We start from the raw sequence: 14,539 nt of genomic DNA, 5'->3' as shown, positions 1-14,539 counted from the left end.
TAAAATCCCATAATGTCAATGGAACGTCAGACAACTGTCAAAACCGACAATCCCTTTTTTGCTATAGCAAAGAGGTGTCGTCACGCACACCACCATATCGCACACCGATGGAGTGTGCTGGATGCAGGTGCGAACGTGCTTTACTGCATTCTGATTGTGCGTTTGCGATGCAGTCCGGGATTAAAAGTGAATAGATAGTTTGTGCGAGAGGCTTTCGTCGCTGCCAAATATATCTACATCTCGCAATCGGACGATTCGGAGCGTGGAAAACCCCCGGGAACAAGGGTGGCAAGATTCCTACCTGTGAACAGGCGTAGCCAGCCAAACATCAATCAAACACCATGGATGACCTGATCACGCTAATTCGTACGGAGATTCCCGAGGGACGGAAAAACCTGCAGGAAAGCTTTTCCAACCTCGAGCGGGTGGCGGAATACTGCGAGGATACCTACTATCGGTAAGCGATCGGGGCGCGAGGGCATAGAAGAAACTACGGTAGACCCTGCACCATGATGCTGATTCATAATAGAGCATCAACAGGGCGTTGCTATCCGCTAGGGTAGAAACAATTCCAGTTGCAAGTTGCAAGTGGTTGATAACTATGAGGGATGCTATCAGCGGTGCAATTTGCTCCAATTTGGAACGTTGTTCGTGCTCCAGTTGATACAGGCAATACACCACGGCAGTTGGTGAAAGTTGGCGAGGGTGGTGTTCGTTGTTGACATCCGGAGCTATATCTTGGAACGAACTTCATGCTCCCACTAGCATCATTCACGCGTAACGAGGGAGAGTGTGGGAAAATTGTAAAGCACAATCAAGCTCACGTTATCTGTTCCCGTATCTATTTCCCACAGCTCCGACAACAAGAAAGCATCGCTGGAGGAGACGAAAAACTACACGACCCAATCGCTGGCAAGCGTCGCGTACCAGATCAACACGCTCGCGTTTAACTTTCTGCAGCTGATGGATCTGCAGGCAACGCAAATGGCCGAGATGGAGTCGCAGATGAACCACATCTCGCAGACCGTTATGATCCACAAGGAGAAGGTGGCGCGGCGCGAGATTGGCGTACTGACGGCGAACAAGATAAGCTCACGGCAGTACAAAATTGTTGCGCCGCTAAACCCGGAAAAGCCGATCAAGTACGTGCGCAAACCGATTGACTACACGGTGCTGGATGAGGTGGGCCATGGCATTGCGCTGACCAACAACAACCAGAAGAAGCATCGTGTATCGAGCCAGGGCTCCATCCAGACGACCATTTCGCCGAATGTGTCGGTTGGACCGCCACCCACGACCAAACCACCGACACCGCCACAGATGACGCGCAGTGCAGGACATACGGGTACGCTCGGCAAGCCGGTCAGCAATACCGGCACGCTGGGAAAGGCATCGCGGGAGTATCGCACACCGCCGGTTGTCGTGCCACCTCAGGTGCCGTCGCACTACGCACCAAACTATCCGGTCGGACATCCGCGGCGTACGTCTAGCAGTGGTGGCGTTGAGCGTGGCCCTGGCTACAGCGCACTGCCGATGCCGATGCCACCGAGCCAGGTCGTGATGCATCATCCGCCGCAGATCGGTATGGTACACCCGATGCAGTCCGGACCGGTTATGCAGCATCAGTCGACGTTCGAGGAGCGGAACAGTATGCCTCGTAAGTAAAGCTTGTCAAGCTGTTTCACGAATCCATTCACGTGTACTCTTTTGCTATTGGGATTCGATTCATTTAACAACTATTTTGAAAGTCGTTTGAAAGTTAACTCACTCGCCACAGATATTCGTATCGCGGGGCGTGAGTGAGAGAGTTCAAGATCTTTAACAATCTGTAAAACTACTTTCGAAAGATTTCAAAACACTCTTTAAACCCTATTGCCATCGCGCGTACTATCGGATTGATGTGTTTCTTTCTCTTCGTGCTCTTCTCAATCAGCTCCACCTTCACCGCTGACCGTAACCCACGAGCTGCCGGACCATAGCCACATCGGCATGCATACGCTTAGCCGTAACATGCCACGCCCGGGCTCACAATCGCCCCCGCTGCCACCGCCGCCACCGCCAGAGGAGTCGGATCACGCCGACTTTGGGCGTCCGCGCAACACGCAGAACAGTCTGGTCGCACCGATCGTGCCGGACGATCAAAACCTGCCCGGCTGGGTACCGAAGAACTATATCGAGAAGGTGGTCGCCATCTACGACTATTACGCGGACAAGGATGACGAGCTAAGCTTTCAGGAAAGCTCGGTACTGTACGTGCTGAAGAAGAACGACGACGGCTGGTGGGAGGGCGTCATGGACGGTGTGACAGGGCTGTTCCCGGGCAACTATGTAGAACCGTGCGTTTAGGGACCCTTTTTTTTCACCATGCACACCACTTGCATTTGAGGTGCATTATCGAACACTTCGATTCCAAATTGTGTATTTTATTGTTCACCGTAAAAAGTTTTATTTTTTGCTGATTTTTTTTTGTGTGTTCTGGCCTTGAGGATCTAAGTACGCAGGGCTAGAATTATGATTCTTTGCTTTTTCGATTTTCGTCGGTCATAATCATGGTTGTAGAGAATACTGTGTCTGTATAAGAGAGGTACCAACAATGCAGGTGGTTGTCGAAACATCCTATCAAGCTATATTTATGTGCTACTATATTTTTGAGCATTGAAGCAAAATTTCAACTACTACGGGGAAGAAACACTCTTGCACCGTTTACACAAGCTACACTACTAGAATCCTGTTTGAAGTATTGAGTGAGGCTTGGTCGAAATTTAATACTACATGCTATGATAATAAAATAAATATAATTAAAAAAATAATAAACATCTTGCCTTAAGCTTTCCTAAAGTAAGGATAGAGCATCCCGTACCGACAATTTCGTTCGACCAACAACTAACGTTTCTCATCGGTATCATCGCTCCCTTAATACCGATTTTTATTTGAAATATTGCTTTTGATTGCATAATTTTGATGAAAATTGCGTTGCGTGTATAGTTTCGATGCATCTTTTAGTGGTTTTTAATTTTTCACAACTATTTTAATGGTCCCGAAGCATTGATTCTAGACGCACACTACCGAAACAGTACAGTAACGACAAGGAAATGTTGGTGTGTTTGTAGTTGTGCTTTATTACGTACTTCCGTGATGCTCTATGTACTCAGGTAGCACTACCATGAACCAGCTTTTATCAATACTTTCTTCAAAAAAACTTGCTCTATACCAGCTGCCGTTAGCTTATCCTCATGACCTCATTCCTACGCTCTTCCACGGTACCTAATGGCTAATAATTTGTGGTGTGCGTCGTTTGTAATACAGTTTTCGTTTGAAACATGTGTTCTTTGGGACCTACTCCAAGTGGTTCACTTCATTCGTCACTGGATCCACTGCTTTGAGCGCTTCCATAGTTGTTGCGAAGTCGCGTGATGGACGGTAACCTTGGTCCAACCGGCGGTCCCATCGCACGGTCCGGATTCACCACATTACCTTCGGCATCGACCGATGGCAGAGGAGACGTAGCGGACCATTCCGAACCGGAGCTGGAACTGGCTGAGTAGATGCTGGAGTGGGAAGAGATAGCTTCAAGCTAGCTGGAACGTTTCAGAAACTTGCAATAGTGTCATACCTTCGATCCTGTCCAAAGATAGGCGGTAGCTTAGCATCGTAAAAGCCGCCAGATGCAGTTTGCATACCACTGTTGTAGGTGCTCGCATGTATCTCCTGCTGGTACAGTGCGTACAGCTCACGCAGATCTTCCGGCATCTCCACTTTACCCTCTACGCACGGGAAGAAGAAAACATACAAAGCCATGTGTTATAGCGTAGCCCCCTTCTCTAGTTAAAGTGTGACAAGAGAGTATCATTAGACCTTCTATGATGCGCCGTTGCGTGCTGATGATATCCTCGCACAGACGCCGTTGTCGTTCCGCCCGCAGCAACTGCAAATCCCGGCGCCGTAACTCGGCCTGGCGTGCCATTCGCTCCGCCTGCAGTGACACCTTGTCCGCTTCCAGCTCGTGCACCCTGCACAGCAAGGACAGCAACTCACGCTCCTCATCGCTGCTGATACGCTCCGGAAGTTCCTGCAAAAGCACAGAGAATGGTGTTGCATTTGCATTGCCACAGGAGTCTGGCAGCGGGTGAGACCCGTACATCTTCCAACGTAACACCCTTCTTACGACACTCTTCCAGCTCGTGCTCGGTCGTTGTTCTTATCTGGCGGTAGCGTTTGACCTCCTTCTCGATCGACGCCAGTTCGCTCCAGGCGGACCGTAACGCTGAGCATCCCTCCGAATCGGAACCTGCCGAAACACAGGACCCATGGTACAAAACTAACCTTCAAACAATCGAAACACACATACCTTCGTCGTCATCCTCATCCAGCCGATCGTACAGCTTGCCCTGCCGGCCCTGCCAGTGCGAAATCACCATATGCTGCCGTTCCGCGTCCAGCTCCAACCCCAGCAGATGACTGTCCGCCTCCAGCAGGCGACGCCTCAGCTTCATCTGCTGTTTGAACGTTTGCACAATCTGCTCGCGCAAAAACTTCAGCTCCACCTTCTTGATTTGCTCCTCCGACGATGGCTGGTCGTCCTCCTGTTGGCGTGCCTGCTGCTGGCGCTGCAGGGCCGCCCCGCTTCGTGGCCGTTCCGTCATCATCTTCATCTTCAGCCGCCCGACCTCATCGCGCAGTTCGGCCACCAGATTTTGATAGTGTGCCACCGGGAACGCCGCCTCCCGGGCGGCCGCTTCCTCCACCTCGAGTATGGTCGGTTCCTGCAGTCGGGTGGTGATGTGGTTCGCCCGATCCGCGTACACAAGCGTATTTTTCGTCTCATCCCGATGGCGCGTTTCCGGCGACACGTGCGCAATCATGACCGTTTTGCACCGTCCGCTGAGCGCTTCCTTCAGCAGGCGCGTCAGCTTCGAGTCGCGGAAGTTCACGTACCGTGCGCCACCGGCCAGTGCATTGATGCAGTTACCGAGCGCTAGCAGGCTGCGGTTAATGTGCGCTCCCTCCTGGAGCCGCTTGCCGCGGTTTTTCGTTTTGCGTGCCCGCTCCGAACCGGCCAGATCGGTCATGAAGAGGCGGCCCTGCTTTGTGCCGGCGGGCGTCAGATTTTGCACCGTAATGCTCAGCAGTGCGTGACTGCGAGAGGACGTTTGGTTGGCGGCGGTCGGTTCGACCGTGCGCGCTTTGTTGCCCTTCAGCAGCAGCTGGATGACTTCGGCCCGGCTTGCCGTCGACACCTCGGACAGACCGGCTACCGACTGGTTGCCACGGTTGTCCTCCCGCAGCTCGAGCGGGCCGCCCGGATTCAGCAGGTCGCGTATCAGCTCGTTGTAAATTTCCAGGTATGATATTGAAATCTGAAAATCGAAATAGAACAACAACAAACTCTACACTATGTTTACCTACCGACCTGTCATCCTTCACCTTTAGTCGCTCGGTAGTAAACCAAGCACATTTGACAGGTCATCGCTGGTAACACATAGTAACACTTCGTTTGTGTATGGGTCAACCATAACCTTCGCCGATTATTATTATAGATGTAAACACTTTCGGGGAATGCTAACGTCTGCTGGCACCAGTTTGTTGTTGTTGCTGCTCGAGCCATATCTACGAGCAGGCACATGTACGTTGGACGGGAGGGGAAGAAAAAAACGCCAGCTGAAGGTCAAGCTATGAAAGGCCCCATCCATCACTAAAGAAATGTACTGTTGGCGTGTTGACATGCCACCATCCTTCTGCCACACACGAGCAGCGGGAAGGGAAGGTTGAGCGTGAGGTTTCATGGATAAATAATTTGTATCCCACAACTTTTGCGCGGTTTGTTGAGTCCACTCGGAAGAAAGTCTCCTCAGTGTGGTTGTGAAGGGGGCTTTTGTCCCATCGTGGCGGTTCAATGGAAACCATTTTGTTATTGCTATTGTTCGCTTGTTGTTTAAAAGATCACACAAACCGCGGCATATCGTTTGATCGTTCGATTATTAATCGATTAAATGGGACCTAATGCCTACCAGCATTGCCCGCACCCTTTTTTACGTGCTAGGTCAACTACGAGTACTAATTGCACTGTGTGCTGGACCATGGAACTTGGGCTTACAAAGCACGCCTGCCGGTCAATGATGCATTAGGTAGATGAATTATGAAAAATAAAAACAAAACAGCAAAAGTATGGATCGAATGGAGTGGGACGAAAAACGTCACACCGACACGCAAATAAACTATTGGAAGGAACCTTGGAGCAAATTTTGAAGGAAAATTCCAGAGCAAATATTTCGGTAATTCTGAAGGGTTCGGAGAGGGTTCATGCTTATCGGACGCATCGCCTTACAAGGGTCTCTGCTCCTGAAGTCCTTGCACGAGGTCTTTTTTCTTCCTTGACACTACAACCTCGAGCGGTTGTGCCCTGCCATTTACAATGTCTTTAGTCTATCCAATATCCAGGACTGCCTGAAGGGCTCTTCACCGGAACATCACTCTATCTCTGTTGGACCCTAACCTGCCTTAATCGACGGTACTCAAAAGACTTTACGGAGTAAGTCGTTCTGGGGGCGGCCCGGTGGCCTAGTAAGCCGGAAATGGCAGGCATGTCCTTTGAGGCAGAGGTCGTTAGCGCAAAGAAAAAGAAGGACTAGGTCGTCCATTGTGATTCTCATGACATAACTCAGCCCAGCTGGAGCGTTGTGAGTCTTAGTCTTTAGACCTTCATACAGCTAGAAAGCGTTGAACTCTTCATTGCTGAGGTTCATCCAGAGGTTCTTCCTCAAATATGGGAGCGAAAATTCAGCCGAGCATATTCTTCTCATTTTCCTGGAGCGCATCCTTTCCTTCTTCAATAGTTAAGAAGAATTGTTGGACAGAGTTCATACCTCAGAGACTGCACAGACTGTCGTATGACCGGCCGGCGGCATATATATCTGAGCGTATCCTCAGCATCTTGTTGGTTGGTTGTTGGTGCTGACTTTTCATCCCAGATAGGTGAAGTTTCGGATGACTTCAAATGTGCGATTCCCTATCCATCTCTGCTGTTGTCCCATCCTTTTCGCTTCAGACCTCCTGGTCTATCGTTTGGTAAGCTTCTGCTACGAAGGATAGCCGCAAACCAATGATGTCTACTTCATCAGCGTATGTCAGAACTCTGGTGTGATTTATAGGAGAATGTCCTCGGAGAAGACAGGCCTCCTGGACGCAACCGGTACTGATCTAAGCCCCATCCTTATTTTAGCAGAACACCTTGGGTCTAACTATAGAGTTAAGGTTTAGGACGCGTTAGGCAAGATATCCGTTGCTTCTGAAGTAGCTCCGAGGTTATTTAGACTAAATTTCAAGTCTTTTGAATACTTGATCAATATAGGAACTCTTTCCCAACATAATAAAAAATGCACATGCAATTTTATATCTTCGTAGCCAGGATGTAGCATTTCTCCCTGCTCGTAAAACTAAATCAGACACTATTTTTGAATACAACATCTGGTCCCAGTGCTCCAGAGATTGGAAAAGAAAATCAACCACTGTACGACGGCTTTATAACCACGAGATATTAAAATCTGACTCCAATTCCTGGAAATTTTCTAAAATATTCTTCCATTTTAGTTCCCAAATTGGGACAGAACATCCGTACCCGATAATGCATATTCTCATGTTTTGCGGCTATTCGAGAGACCGTTTCTACGTATTGCAGACACATTCTCGTAACCAACAACTTCTCCCAACCGAGATTGATGAAATCGAAAGGAAATGAAGCATTGTTTGTACGTGCTTCCCCCCCGCCCCAGTTCGCCGAAAAACACTCGGTTGAATAATAAATAACGCTTACCCTAAATTTTGCTTCCTCGCCACCGTGCCGGTCGATGTAGTCGAAGATGTCGGCAACCGCACGAATCATCAGTCCACTGCTCGGCTGTACCATCGACGCGCCCACACCACTGGCCGCCTGCTGCTGCTGCTGCTGATCGGCCACGTTCGGCAGTGCATCCGACGGGCTGGCGGGCGTTTCACCGGGCGTTGATGTGGCCGGTCCGGACTGGGATGAATTTTGCGTGCCAGGATTCACACGAACCGGGCGTACGTGTGGGCCAAGCATGGTGTGGGTTTTGCCGGAACCGGTCGCACCGTACGCGAAAACTGCCGCATTATACCCGTTCAGGACGTCCTGGACCAGCGGTGCCACGGCAACTGTATAAACTTCTTCCTGCGTGGGAGGATAGTGAGGACCGCGAGCTAGTACAAGTTTCGCTTCGGGATGCAAAGTTTCAGCTACAGAGATTGGTACCGTGCTTTTGCTAGCGTTAGGAACGCTCCAAAAGACGGCCATTGTTAATTACTACCTGTGTGGAAGCCTCTCCAAAGACGCAATCGTAGTTGTACTTTTTCGGTTTATTACGTGTGCCATCGTCGAACAGTAGTGAGCCGGAACGGTTCGGCGGGGCCTGTATACAGTTCGTCTCGCTGGAGTCACTCAGGGGACGTATCCGGACGGTGACCTACAAACAAACAAACGAAGCACACCATACAAGTAGTTCCAAAAAATAGGCTACCAGAAGAGCTTAAAGATAGGGGGGGCGGGGGGGGGGGCTAAAAACACAGAAAACGGCACATAAATTCAATCTCCAACATAGTACATAGGACCTCGGCTGTAGAAAAATGCTTCGGAATATCGGAAAGGGAGCAGCAGTAAGTGGAGCATTATTACCATATACTGGTCACCGGACTGACCTATTGGCCCAGGAGGGTCAGGGATTTGACCAGAAGCGAACGACACACACACACACACATCCACCCACACACACATCAGTCGTCCAGCTCGTCCTTAATGGTATTATGCAAATTCCAGGCGCGAAGCTGAAGTCTTGGAACATGGGACAAGCAAGCAAGTAGAAAAAAAACACGTGGGAAACCCAGGACCCTACTGACCCGGTTTCCATACCCCCCCCCCTCCCGGTTGTGTGCTACTCACCATCAGCCGTTCCTCGGTTCCGGTTGCATACGGGACCACATTGCCCGACGGTGGTATCGATGTCGGGAGCCTTCCGCCGCCATTGTTGCTATTCGACGAAGATGCCAATCCACGGGACGATAGGGTTACATTGTTTGGGCGCGGGCTGGTCCCGGGCTGTAACCCGGCCCCATTACTTCCTGGCGTCCTGGACATTTGTCTGGGTGAGTTCGGTGAAGGGGAAGAAGAGAAAGAAAAAAAAATCTAAACGCTATCGCTATGAATTGTACGGAACAAAGAACTCAAGCTGTCAGCTGTCCCGGAGATGGAGGACCAAAACCAGATTTGCCTGATCCGTCCAATCCAACTGGTGTTAATAACAATCATAGAATTCTACAGACTGGGAATGGGATATGAAATTTACATTTAAAAGCCACCTTGTCCCACACACACACACACACACACAACAATTTCAAAAGCTTTCTCCTCCACTCAGACGTCCAAGCCTGACTAAGCGTAGGTTCATTCACATCGGAAAGTAATAAGCCTGCCGGCAGTTCTACAACAGCACAAAAAAAAAGAAGCAGGTCAAACCCAGCCCTCTGAGTGGTTGGGCCGGCATCCAATACTTTCCGGGCTCCGGTTTAATAAATCCGCTCCGACGGTGTCCCGCTGTGGTTGCAATTTACGAGTTTTGAGGCGTTTTTGAAGTGGCGTTCGGTGTCCTCTCGTGATGCAGGTTCGTACCCAACGTATCGGTAATTGTTTGGGTGATCAGGCGCTATGTATGTGATTGCCCTCACCCCCCCCCCCCCCCCCCCCCCTGCTGTCATGCCGGTCATGGTGATCTGATAAATTATGCAACTGCGTCCACCGCGCGTATGTCAGCGCGGCGTGAGGTCCTGTGGGTGGGTTATTAGCGGTGCTTAAGAGCATTCAGCGGTAGCAATTGAATAGAAGCCAGCAATTCATGTAAATGAACCACACTCCTATCCATTTGATAGCCGTCTCTCTCTGTGTGTATGTGTGTGGGTAATGGTTTAATTAATTACTTTCTACAATCCCACATGATACGGTTGATGTCCGAATCGCCGAAAAGTTGTACAAAAGTTGGGGAAAATTCCTACGAGCTATTTTAATCCGCACTGAGCTTGAAGAGTAGATTTTGAAGGTTTTCCAGAAACTACGGCACTTGGTTTGTTGGAGAATTGTTTGATTGCTGTCGGAACTTGTAGTGCACTAGGAGTTGATGTTGGGATGAAGATATCTAATCGTTGGAGTTTGGAACCCAGAATTCAACTACATACTTTAAACTCAAGTTTTCCTGCACACACTACTGAGAACCTAAGATCGGTTAGCTGTTAGAATCCTTGCTACAGTTGGTTTGAGGAACCGATATTAACTGCAATCAATCACTACTTCCCGAAATTCGCCCACCGAGAGATGATATCACACCACTTAACTAGAACACATAGTATCTCCCTCCCACCTGGACTTTAATTCGCCAACGCACCGCTGCGGTACACTGCGGATATTCACGAGCTCCTGTACCACTGAGCTGAACGTCCGAGAACACCACGCGTTGGATCGCTGGGTATACCAATATGGACGCCGTGGAAAGAATGTGTGCGCCCAGGGCGACAAACCAAAACCGTATGGGTATGGTGGGCTCCAAAAACGCAACTCCCGAACCCACGAAGCCTAGTATCTTCGCATTCGGCCGACCGTCGACTGAGGCAGCGCTCATGCTTTGCTGTGCTTTTAGTTTTGCCTGTTATTTGCTGTTGCCGTTGTTTTGGGTTCTGGCCGGGTAGCCGAACACGAACACCACCGTCCTGTAGCGTGCACTTTAGTATTTACTATTTCTCTACACCCGCTTCCTTCCCAGCCCCCCCCCCACCGGTAGGCACGGCGACACATACTCGGTGGGTAACTCGTTCGGACATTAATGTTGCCGCCACGACTTTCCGGGCACTCGGGCCCTCGTACAGATTGGCCAGCGGTTGGCTAGACTTGCGTGTTGTTTTGCTACCGTTCGGTAGAATGGAGGACACAACCGGGACGGGTAGCGTACGTCACTGGACGATTGCTTATCAGGGTAAGTAAGGTGCTGGCGTGTGATGGTCGAAAGTTCAACAGAATTGTGCTGTGGTGTTACCGTTTCCCCGGGGGAAGGGTTGGAGGACTTGGAGAACTGAGGGGACTATTGTCACTCGTAGGGGGGGGGGGGGAGGGTGGTAGATGACGGAAAGAAATTGTAGAAAAAAACAACCCCGATTGGGCGATGAAACCATGTACAGCAATAATCTACCAGGACAATGGCTGGACGTGGAATCTGTCGGTAGGTTTTAATGGTGTGTGAAAGGAGCACGACTCACATACATGTGACCCGAGAACAAGCGAATTGAGTGACTAATAACAGGGTCAAACAGGCATGAATGCATCTCCCGTTCCAAGGTCCGGTGGGTTCTTCTTAGGTTTGGCACAGAACTCTACACTCCCCGGATGAAGTTCCGGTGGCCTGCTTCCGTGCTGCTCCAGTAGCTGCTTGAATAGCGTTCATCAGGGAAAGTTCCCACCGTCCAAAGTCCGATGTCCTTGCTTTGCGTACCGCCGAAACACCTCAACCTCGAACTACCCTCCGTGTACAGTGGCTTACAATTTATGCGTCGGCTTTTCTGGTTGGCCAGGAAATATGATGGGTTAGAGGGTTGCGTGGGCAAGGTCAACTGAGTACCGAAACAAAAAAAAAAAGGGGGAGTAAACGAAAACTTGTTTTCGTCTTCATGCTGTGGAAGTCTGAGTGGTGTGTGTGTGTGTGTGGGGGGAGCATCACACCAGCGTACGATCTGAGAATTTACAAAGTAGCACACAAGTTGCGATTCCCAACGCTGGAGCTCCAATGAGTGGGCGCGCGTTGCGTGCGTTCATCCACTTTTCACTGTTTAGCGTGAGGATTTAACGGGGGCTCGCTGAAGGAATCCATATTTTTCACCCTATCGCTCTTGTGTACAGGACGTATTAATCAATAAGGTCATTATCCTTAAGCCACCGCAACACGATGTTGGGTGAACCCCGTTCGCCAAGACCTTTCGCCGTCAAGGTTTCCTGTACGCAATGGAGCAATTTGTATCATCCAACCTATATGCGATATATCCACGTTGTATGGCTAGGGATGCTATAGTGGATATATTGTGGTCGTATTGTGATGCAGACATTTACATGGACTACCAAGTCGCAAGATGCACCTTGCATGACTGGATGCCGTCATGGATCGACGGCTAACACGGGCAAAGGCCTACCTAGCTACGGCCATAAAACTCTCTAAACAGCACCGATGGTGGTGAGCGCTAGCATTTGATTTTCCCTCGAGCCCACTTCATCCACGTGTCTTCCCGATTGCAGTCGAGCGGTGGGTAAAAATAGAAGCCTGATTTCGATGGGACAAACAAATAGCACTCACGCTGCTGAATATCGTCAAACTTCCTCGTGGCAGTTTAGCAAAGGTGTTGGTGTATTCTAAGTCTTGGTAATTTCAGAAACTCAACTTGAACTTCAAGATATTCGTTTTATTTAAGTCAAATTGAAATGATATGAGAATAAGTATCTTGAGTAATGCATTCTTGATGTTAAGTTAAGCAAATGGGTTTGTGCACATAAAACTTTAAGAAACTCAACTTGAACTTCAAGATCTCTCTCTTTCTCTCCTCTTGGCCTATCGACGTCTTAGGCTCATACCTGCCATTTATGGCTTACTGGACTTAATGATACCACGTTGATGGATAGTCAGTCCTAACTACAAGAGAACGGTCCGGATGGGATTTGAACCCCGGTCCTGCCAATCTTCAAGATATTAGGACTATTATGACCAATCTTGAGTGATGTACTCTTGACTAAGGTTGAGCTATTGTAGAACTAACGAAATGGAAAATTAAATCTTAAATAGCAAGAGCTTTCCAATATCTAAGAACGCTTCAATAGCCAAAGAAATAGCTTCGTCTCCACTTTCCACTATGCTGTCCTGTTTATGCTAGAGTTTTTAATTAACGGTTCGTTAGCCATTTCCAAGGGAACTGAAGCAGCTATGTGTTTTGCCGAGCAAAATTTTATGTTCCCCCCTTCAGAAAATTGCGAAAATTATGGAACCGCAGTACTACACCCGATTGCACCGAGCAACACACTGAGCTGTAAAATTTTTGCAACAAACAAATCAATCACCTTGGCGACAGTTATCGAAAGATGACGAGAACGGGGTAATAGGGGATAGTATAAACTCCGTCGGACTTCCTATCTCTCGCAATGACTCAATTGCAACAAAACTGCACCGGCGTTACGATGCACAAAAAGACACCCACACACACACACAAACTTGGCAATAGAATCAACCGGCAAGAACAAACTTTTAACGAGTATTTTGCACCGTTTTGCGCTCGGCCTCGTGGAACAGGCGAAAGAACGACGAAAGTCAGACAGAAGAAACAGGACCGGGGGAGGTGGCGTAATGCGCTGATGGTACTATATTTACGGTGCCGTATAGTTTGCCCCAACCAAACAACATCATTCGCTTTGGTAATGTCCACCGCCAATGTCATCTGAAAAAAAAAAAACAGATGGCGGGCGCTTCATGTTATCCCGGGTCCGGGTTTGATGGGCGAGGACAGTAACGCGTTGCTTATAAATTTGATTGGGTTCGGGACTGGCGTTCTGGACCGAATTGCTTTATATAGTTCTGCTGTGATCAATACTGCTATCGCATTCATTTGCGCACAAATTGCAGTTGGTAAATCAATCTTTCCGAAAGTGTTAATTTTTTTCTATTGGAATGGCAATATGGCAATCCATGATGCGAATTATTTATTTTTCCGTGCAAAAGGCGTTTTAATAAATTGTTTGTCATCTCTAAACTTTCATCTTTTGTTTCTTCTACAAATAACGGCAATAAAAGTGTTCGTTTGGTTGGAAAATTAAAAACAGTTTCGTTTAAGCAGCTCACAATAAACAACAAACGGTTGGTCCCACCTCCCACAGAAAATGGTCCTTTTTGAAATAAATATTTAGTTAAACTTTATTGTTCCATCCGATGGTTTTTTTTTAATTTTTTTTTGTATCACTCACCCTTTTATAACGATCACAAATCACTGGTTGAGGTGTAATTGCAAATTTGTAGCTTTGCTGAAATTTATAAAGTACTGGGCGCCTCCATCGATGTTGTGTGTTGCGAAGAGCTTGCTTAGGATGTTTAAAGCTGAGCGTCATTAGTCATTATTTTGCTACCAATTTATTACAAAAATAATGAAAAAAAATAAAAACTCTGTTATAATAAAATTGTATTAAAACTCCGATAATGAGTAAAATTTTTGATTTCAAACTTTAAGATAACGTTTTTAATTTTTATTTAATAATTTATGTAATCGTTCATGCATTTCATTTTGAAGAAAAGATATCGAATTTTAAACTCTACCCCCAGTGTGCAATCGATGTTTACCGGTGGGTGCGTTAATGTTGAAGGTTTTCCCCGCTCCAGCCGCATCCAGACCGCAGGTTATCGGGTTTAGCACTCGCCGAACGGAATGCTGGAGTTTACACGCTTGTGCCGGTAAAGTTTGCACA

General features: G+C 48.3%; 2 protein-coding genes across 2 annotated transcripts; one reads left to right on the top strand and one right to left on the bottom strand.

Annotated features, from left to right (window-relative positions):
• The first annotated feature begins 46 nt into the window (after positions 1–46).
• LOC118504954 (abl interactor 2) lies at positions 47–2,838 on the top strand. The gene is made up of 3 exons (XM_036040077.1): positions 47–457; positions 855–1,657; positions 1,934–2,838. The coding sequence occupies exons 1-3, from the start codon at positions 342–344 to the stop codon at positions 2,344–2,346; spliced, it is 1,332 nt and encodes a 443-aa protein (XP_035895970.1). The 5' UTR covers positions 47–341; the 3' UTR covers positions 2,347–2,838.
• LOC118504945 (kinesin-like protein KIF19) lies at positions 2,541–10,678 on the bottom strand. The gene is made up of 9 exons (XM_036040048.1): positions 9,982–10,678; positions 8,951–9,149; positions 8,322–8,477; positions 7,811–8,185; positions 4,349–5,357; positions 4,140–4,288; positions 3,856–4,069; positions 3,614–3,764; positions 2,541–3,548 (listed from the first exon to the last, which is right to left on the bottom strand). Exons 1-9 carry the CDS (start codon positions 9,996–9,998, stop codon positions 3,356–3,358), a joined length of 2,463 nt encoding a protein of 820 aa, XP_035895941.1. The 5' UTR covers positions 9,999–10,678; the 3' UTR covers positions 2,541–3,355.
• Positions 10,679–14,539: the final 3,861 nt, after the last annotated feature.

This window comes from Anopheles stephensi, chromosome X, assembly GCF_013141755.1.
Source record: "Anopheles stephensi strain Indian chromosome X, UCI_ANSTEP_V1.0, whole genome shotgun sequence".
In the NCBI taxonomy this organism is placed as follows: domain Eukaryota; kingdom Metazoa; phylum Arthropoda; class Insecta; order Diptera; family Culicidae; genus Anopheles; species Anopheles stephensi.
Note: the sequence above shows the minus strand (reverse complement) of the source record. Positions and strands in the feature narration are given on the sequence as shown.